The 8875-nt window shown below is 35.3% G+C and overlaps 1 protein-coding gene across 1 annotated transcript in view; it reads right to left on the bottom strand.

The window, feature by feature from the left end:
* Positions 1-3646: 3646 nt before the first annotated feature.
* Positions 3647-8875, bottom strand: part of LOC126966223 (arf-GAP with coiled-coil, ANK repeat and PH domain-containing protein 2) — a 41301-nt gene continuing 36072 nt past the window's right edge. The window contains exon 20 of the mRNA XM_050810171.1: positions 3647-8285. Coding sequence (XP_050666128.1) covers positions 8266-8285 — 20 coding nt within the window. The 3' untranslated portion in view covers positions 3647-8265. The remainder of the gene's footprint in view (positions 8286-8875) is intronic.

The following is an 8875-nucleotide window of genomic DNA, read 5'->3' as shown; positions in this document are numbered from 1 at the left end:
TTCTGTATGATGTACAAGTATACTGTACTAATAAAGCAAAGTTCCGCAGTACCTTCACTTTCTATTGTCTGTACCAGTAGTCAATTGTGTTGTCAAATCTAACAGCTTCTGCACTGACATGTCTTAAACAAGTTTAGCTATAAGCTTACAACAAGTATAAAACATGAGAGCATGTACATGTAGACAACTAACATTGCATACAACTTGTATTTGCAATTTGCATGAAACTTGTCAAATACGTGTATTGGTGTAAACGAGGGGTTAGACTACATCCGACCGTATTTTCACGGGTACGGATCGGATTCGGATCGGACGTAGTGCGAAAGTTCTTTTTTCCAGACTTTTTGAAAGACCGCCACACATCCAGATGGTGAGGATGATATCCTAACTTGTGGCGTGTCGTGCGAAGGTGGAATTCGGCGGCAGGAATCAGGTTAAACAGCTCTTCGGAACACTCCCCGTGATAAATGCGGTAGAAGACACACAATGAAGCGACGTCTCTACGCAACGCCAAGTGATCCAGCCGTTCACAGAGCACTGGGTCCCCGACAATTCAAGCTGCTCTACGTTGCACGCGGTCAAATGGATCGAGCTGATACTGGGGTGCGCCAGACCAGAGATGACAGCAATACTCCATGTGTGGCCGGACCTGCGCTTTGTAGAGCGCTAGTATGTGGGCCGGCTTGAAGTATTGCCGTGCTCTATTAATGACGCCCAGTTTCTTTGAAGCCAATTTGGCTTTGCCTTCCAGATGACCACGAAATTGGCAATCGCTCGAGATTTCGAGATCCAGTATTCCAATACTAGGCGCGGCTTTAAGAGAAGTGTTCTCGAAGAGCGGTGATACGACAATTGGGGCTCTTACGGTGTAAAAGCCGACATTGTCGTTATCCGCTCAGTTTTTACAACTTTAGATACCGTTAGCGGTGTTATTTAATCAAATTCCAAATATGATGTCACTACGGCGATCGCGAGGACTCATGTGATATGCATTGCCATGCCAATATAATGAGATGTAGACTTACCCTAACGCAGGTTTACCTTCACAAAAAGGAAGTCAATAATAATAAAACAACAAAATCAATTGCATAACATTTATTTGCATAATAGGTATCTATCTATAATATAAAATATTCTCGATCAACAATTTAACAGAGTATTATATCGTTCCGCAAGATACAAAGCAAATCACGATTAACAATAATAATATTACAATATTCCTGGAGAGCGAGACATAATAAGTACTTCTTGTGAGTAAGCCCTGGGCTTATACAATACTATGGAGAGTAGAGGCAAGGAGTATCATCTCTTAATTGAGAAGAGTTGAAAATGTGTCCAGCTTATGTAGTAAATAATAGTTCAAAAAGCTTCCACAATGGCGCTGGTGTAGGCACAGGTATGGTATGAAGTATGGTGAATGTAGCAATTGTAAACGAATTGAAGTATGTCGAGTTAAAAAATTTAATATTATTGCAGACGAAAGTATTTATATAGTGAAAATTTCAACAACTTACGATATGCAAAATAACCTTAAAGAGTTATTATGAGAAAACAAGTGATTACTATTATTTTAAATTTGGCACTTCTTTTAAGATTTACCCTGATGCTACAGCAGCGCCACCCCTACTATAGATAATGCATTATGACGGACACTTTTTCATATACACAGATGATTCTCCTTGCCTCTACCCTCCATTACAATACATATGAAAATGGCATGACATTGACAATTCAAACCTAAAAACAATAAAAGAAGAATATTTAAATAATTTTTCAATAATATACTCGATTGCAAGAAAATCCCCACTAGGATTATGGGCAAAAAAAACTTGGATGTAGATAAGACCTCCATTTTGACAGACAACGAATGACAATAATTTCATCACGTTTCGTCAACTGACATTTCTCTCACCAAACAAACAGTACCAATTTCACAGATCTGGGTTTCAGCAAATTCTCATGTTTGAGATTGGAATTCAAGGCATAGATGAGAATGGTAACTTCATAAATCTAATTTTTCCGAAGAGGTACCGTTTTTGTTTTTACAGCACGGTTACCTTTAAGCAACTATTTGAGACTTTGGTGTTAAAGATTACGGTTGTTTTGCGTTACATGTGCGATGTACTAATATTGTACAATAATTCGATATTCGCAAAGAACGCTCGATACAAGCACACAGTCTGATATATAGAAACTATTTTGTAATATAAATCGATAGTCAAGCTTATTGTGGTTATTTCTAGGCTAACGGAATGTAAGAACATAAATATATATCTAAGCTATTTATGTGTATGGGTGTATGTCTCATGTAAGGGAAAACTGTAGTCTACCTGTCACAACGCTAGTCTTCGCATGCCTTTGACAATAGTAGTTTTTATATTGTATTACCGGAAGAAATAGTGTTTTAGAACAAAGTTAGACTTGATATTTCGCAAAACATATTTATGTATCATGTACAGCGAAAATTATGGCCTTTAGTAGATCATAAGTATCATAAATTGTTCACCACCTTGCTGATGGATATGCGCGTCACATTAAGTAATTTTTAATATATCACCTTCCTGTGAATTCACTCGCTGGGATAATCTGAAGATTGCCTAAAAATTTAATAAAAACCGGTCCAGCCTTTTTGAAGTCTATAGTGGTAACATACATTTTTTTTAAAGATAGATATATGCAGTAATGATAGTAATCATAAATATAATAGGCATTCTGCCCATGATTTAACTTGAAATACCTTCTGGAATATAGGCCGAAGTACATAATTAAGTCAAACATTTAAAATACAACATTTCATTGAATTAATTCTAATATTTTAACTAACGCACGATTGATTACACATTTACTATATTATATAGACACCAATATCATAATAATAGTTACATAAACTTTAAAGATCCAAAAGAAAACCTCCCACCATGTATGATGTTAGGTAAGTAACCATAAACACATAATAATATAGTACCTCAATATTCAGCCTAGTGTTGTAGGAAATTACAAAAAAAACTATTTGGCACAGAATCTGTCACGTCAAATGCCAAAAAGACATAACATTGACGTGTATGTGTCAAGTGTAAGGAGCGTGTGACACAAAAACTAACGAATGTTTACTAATCATTAATAATATAATATAGGCTTAGATAATTTATACGTCTAGATGGAGTCTCTTGCTGTTAGACAACCGATAAAAACAGATTTAATAATGTGCGTGACAAGCACGATTTGTGTTAGTATGCATGCATTGCTCAAAATAGAGGTCAACTCTAAACTCAATGTTTTTCGACGTTTTCACAGCTACGTATAAATGATCTAAGTATATCTTTAAACGAGCAATTCTTGTATATATATATAATTTGAAACTCGTTAACGGCTCCAACGATTTTAATGAAATTTAGTATACAGGTAGTTTCGAGGGCGAGAAATTAGGCAAGGTTGCAATTTTAAAAAATGTAGTTTAATCGGTGTTGTAATGAGAAACTGCTTCATTAACATTACAATACAAAGGTAAATTTCGCCAGTATACAGGATGTCCCAAAGTTATGGGACATGAAGGGAAAGTACCTTAAATATCGTAGATAAGGTATTTTACTGAAAGAAGACTTTATGTTATTTTTAAAAGTTAGTAATTCTGCATTCAATCAAGTTGTCGTGCCACCGTCAATCTCAATGTATATATTCAAAGCCTGGATAATTTATAATAATAATATTGACACACTTTTACACAAATTATCTTGCCCTAAACTAGGCATAGCCTGTACTATGGTTGCAAGACAACGATATATTTAATACAATATACTTACTTAAACATACATAAATACAAATAAACATTCATGACTCGGAAACAAACATTCATAGTGTGACAGCTGCAAATAGCGGCGAACAATTAGCCTCTATATTCAGCAACGCACGCATACTTAAAGAAAGTGACGGAAATATCGCGAATGTAAGTCGTAGCTATCATGCACGCTAAAGTAATAAACATGGTCTATTGTCAAGCGTTGTCAACAGAAAAAGGTTCTATCTAAACGTATAAATATCGCACTTCACACGACACGCCACAAGTTACGATATCAAACCCACCTGGATGTGTGGCGGTCTTCCACAGTGCGGTTTTCAAGGAGCTTACTTCCACGTACTACAAAACTGTGGAATGAACTTCCTTGTGCGGCGTTTCCGGGACGATACGACATGGGTACCTTCAAAAAAACACGCGTACACCTTCCTTAAAGGCCGGCAACGCTCTTGTGATTGAGGAATCACAAGAGCGTTGCAACACCAGAGGTGGTGTTGCAAGAGAATGTGGGCGGCGGTGATCACTTAACACCAGGTGACCCGAAAACTCGTTTATCCTACTTTTCCATAAAAAAAATTGAGCTCAAAATGTATGTTTTATGCGACGACTATTTCTCTAGGGTCTTGAGCTGTGTCACTGATAAAAATGACAAAAATATCACTACTACACACTAGACTCAAGCAGAGGTGTCGTAGTGGACATGCGCAGAACTTTATTACATCGCATTCCATCCACGAATAACCAGGCTGTGTAATTATATCTACTTATACATATATACTTATTATACGCATATTTTGCGTTCGTCGGAAATAATATTATAATTTACATGCTGATTTGTATTATATTATTTTTTGTACAAAATTTTTTGTAGTGTTTAAACACTTTCGGCCTTACAAATAAACTTGGAATAGAGTTATACCTGAGAATAAACCAAGAATATGCAAAATGTTGACTATATCGCTGACAACACTGTCAAGTTTTCCGATTGTCAGGCAGTCTTGCAAAAAAACGCAGGAAACGTTATACGTCCGAATAAACCAATCATAAGTAATATTTATACTTGTAAACATTTTGTATATTGTTGGTTTATTATCAGGTATAATTTCATTTGTAATGCTGTTACAGTAAAACCCTCAAAATATCATACACAGTGCAAAAGGTTTTCTTAAGACAACTAGCCTATTTAATACATAAAAAAGCTAAATAGTACATTACGAGAATTCGCTGAGATTCTTATAATTTCTCACAATAATTAAATTCGTTGATCGTTGTAGAACAGTTCGTAGAGCTTTTAACACCAAAAGGAATGTTGTGAAATGCAATCGTTTCCGTTATAATCTAAATATAACCAGTTTAAACCGGTGAATAGACCTATATTATATCAAAAACTTTTTCAAGATAAAATTACCTAAATTTTATAATACGAGATTATTTTAATAAAAATTAATACTTAAGCGGATTAAATGAATAATTATATTTTTTTTTTGCAAACAAAATTTATGAGCGATGCGGTATACGGGAGAATACACCTCCAACGCTCTTAACCCAACGGATACTAACATTTCGATAACAACATCATTAAAAAATCTAGATATGTTTGTTCAAAACTTCAGTTATGGTTCGAACCTCACTTCTAATTTTAGTAGAAACAATAATTTGTACTTATATAATATATTAAGTGCAGCAGTGGGGGAAATGTCTCGCAAACATTAAAAAATTATCACAATTATAAATCAGTTGATACATTGAATTATCTCTCAATAGTCACCAATTTTTTTTTAAATTCCCACAAGCTGAATCTAGAGTAATAAAAGTACTAGTTCAAGTACTAGTTCTACTTTTAAAACTGCTAGTAACGCTAAGACTGAGATCTAACTTAACGTAAAACTTTGCTTAATGTGATGAAACTTAACTTTCGTATAAGATATATCTAAGTTTATGCTCAACATAATTTCAGCTGTCAAATGACTATAAAAAAGAAATCAAAAAGTATACTTAGTTTATACTCAGGTAAGTTTTACGTAAGTAAAGACTGAGCAATGTCTAAGTACGCTCTATAGATCTCAGCCTAAGATAACGAATTTCAAATAAAATATCCTCACAGTTAAGGAAGTCGGTAGCCAATGGGCTTACAATAATTGATTATTCTATTGATACAATTTATTAAACAAGCAAAAGAGATCGTCATCAAATATAAAAATATAGAGACACAGGTATTATAACAGTAAACATTCAGCGGAGATAGATAATCACGTGGCAAGAGCATGGAATGAAAGAGCAGTATTGCCAATATAGAGCGCTCGCTCACACGTAATGGAACTGTTTCTTGTGGGCGATTGCGTCTAGTATACATGATATATTAATAGCTATATTTATAACAAAATGAATCAAAAATGTCATAACTAAAAAAAGTTTACAAATATCAAATATACAGTTCACAAACTATATAAAACACAAAAGTGTAGACACCGATACGGACCTTGAGCGGTATGCGAAGCATAGATGCAATTTTGCATGCATTGTTGTAGCACTGGGCAACGAATGCTCATGGGCATGCTCAGGGCTACGATATCCTAATATTCCGTACAGTGACTATCATTAAAAAACATTATAATATAAATTAATATTTAATAACAGGGCAAAATTCATCACGAGCGATTTAAAATTTTAGGATTATTGGGATACCCAAAAGAAAATATAAAAAAACAGTTTGACTGGGTTTTAATCTTGACAACGCGTATAATACAAATCACAGAATAAATAATATCTAATTTAAATTTCTTGCCTGAAAGAATCTTTGGTTTAATACAATCAAATTGTATTGTAGTACAATTAACCACAACAAATTATTATGTAAGTTTTCTGTAATCTTGAAAATTCAAAACTCTCATATCATTGGTAAATTTCAAAAGCAATCAAACTACGTTAAAGCCTCACATTTTTTAGAGATCTTAAACCGATATTCGATAGTATATTTCATAAAAATGGAAGTAAAAAATTTTTCTTCGTCAGAAATATTGGAATTTTTTTGTACACATTATAATTATTTTAAATATTAAATCAACATTAAAGTGCATTAAATCTAAGGCGGGAATGGAAATTAAGAAGGAAAATGTGATAAAAAAATATAAAAAAAATAAAATGATTTCAAATACAAAAATACACTATAAGCAAAAATTAATCTAAGCAATACACAGGAGCATTGAATAATTCATAATTTTAAAACATAACATTAACAAGTAAACTGAAAAGAGAAAAATACAATAAACCTCTTTAGTCTTAATAATGTAAACTAAAGCCCACTTGAGTTGGCGTCGTATATAATTATTTCATTCTTTCAATTCATATTATGTACAGAAACCATAGATTTACCAGTGGGAGGCTCCTTTGCACAGAAAGCCGGCTAGATGATGGGTGGCACAACGGCGCCTAAATCTGCCGTGAAGCAGTAATGTATAAGCATTACTGTGTTTCGGTCTGAAGAGCGCCGTAGCTAGTGAAATTACTGGGCAAATGAGACTTAACATCTTATGTCTCAAGGTGACGAGCGAAATTGTAGTCCTGAGCGGCATTGCATTGTAATGGGTAAGGGCGTATCAATTACCATCAGAAGAACGTCCTGCTCGTCTCGTCCCTTATTTTCATTAAAAAAAATGAGACAAGGGAGATATATAATCCAAACACAGTTTTATTGCACTTCTTCTCGATTACGATTTCCCCATACTGTCCCAGTTAAATAAATAGCCTGTATGAAGCCACACAACTTTAGAATCTCAAGTTTTTTGGTTAGAAATTAAATAAATGGTCTACTACCGGCTCACTTCAAAATAGCTGTTGCTACCTGTTGTGGTACCGCAGGGGTCAAGTTAAAAAACCTCTTAGTGCTATATATTAGACCGCGTCACCACGGTGGAGGAACCAGTCGCCGCTACCAACAAAAATATAGAGCATATTGAGTGACTCAAATGGTGGTGCAACCAATTTGGTGGCGCGACCAGCTCAACACATCATGACTCTGGTGTCTGTATAGCGTCTAGTTTGGAAGCTTACGGTGGCGAAACCAGTCGCGCCACCGTGGTGTCCCAGTCAAAAAAATTAGCCCTTACAATGGACAGCTACTCTATCAGTGACAGTTGGTCAATCAGTCGGTCTATGAACTATCTAGTTTTTGCCAACGATGCGAATAGCAACGCTATCATTGGCGAAGACTATGGAAAGTAACGCTACTTCAGGAGAAGGCTGCGCAAAGAAACGCTATCATTGGTCCACGCTACGGAGAGCAGCGCAATTATGAATCAACTGTACCTATGACGTCATCTTTTAATACGGTCGACGACGGCCAACTGGAAGCGAACAGATATATACTAATGAGAGATATTGGCACGACATCATCACAGTTGGTCGCTGTGCTCATCTCGCGGTGGTCACTGCTCCCACCATCGCTGCAGCCGACGCAGCTGTCTGTCCAGTCGTCATTCGCTTGACTGCTCACCTGAAAGTATTCAAATTCAAATATATTTAATTCAAAATAGGATGTGACATTACTTATTGTAAGTCAAAAAACTACCACCCATTCCAAAATGAATGCCTCAGACTGGAGAAGAATGGGCGCAACAAACTTAGCGGGCTTTTTTTTCATCAAAAGAATATGTTAATAAAGTAAAATTGTACAATTATTAAACTTATTACTTATTAACCTGAGGGTATTCGCTCCATTCCCAATTCGTTTTAATTCTTCAAAAATGTTTAAATTTATGAATTAATTATTATTAAAAAATGCTTTAGCGTCACCTGTCACTGGTTAAGCAACACTAGGATCCAGGTATAGGTGATGCAGTTTTTTTTAAAGACAATAAGGGACGAGTCAAACAGGACGATCAGCTGATGGTAATTGATACGACTTGCACATAACAATGCAGTGCCGCTCAGGATTTTTGAAAAATCCAAAAATTCTGAACGTCCCTACGATTGCGCTCGTCATCTTGAGACATATAATGTTAAGTCTCACTTGCCCAGTAATTTCACTAGCTACGGCACCCTTCAGACGGAAGCACAATAATGCTTACACATTACTGCAAAGGA

The sequence above is a fragment of the Leptidea sinapis genome, chromosome 9 (genome assembly GCF_905404315.1).
Source record: "Leptidea sinapis chromosome 9, ilLepSina1.1, whole genome shotgun sequence".
NCBI classification, from domain to species: domain Eukaryota; kingdom Metazoa; phylum Arthropoda; class Insecta; order Lepidoptera; family Pieridae; genus Leptidea; species Leptidea sinapis.
This window is presented reverse-complemented; position numbering and strand designations above follow the sequence as displayed.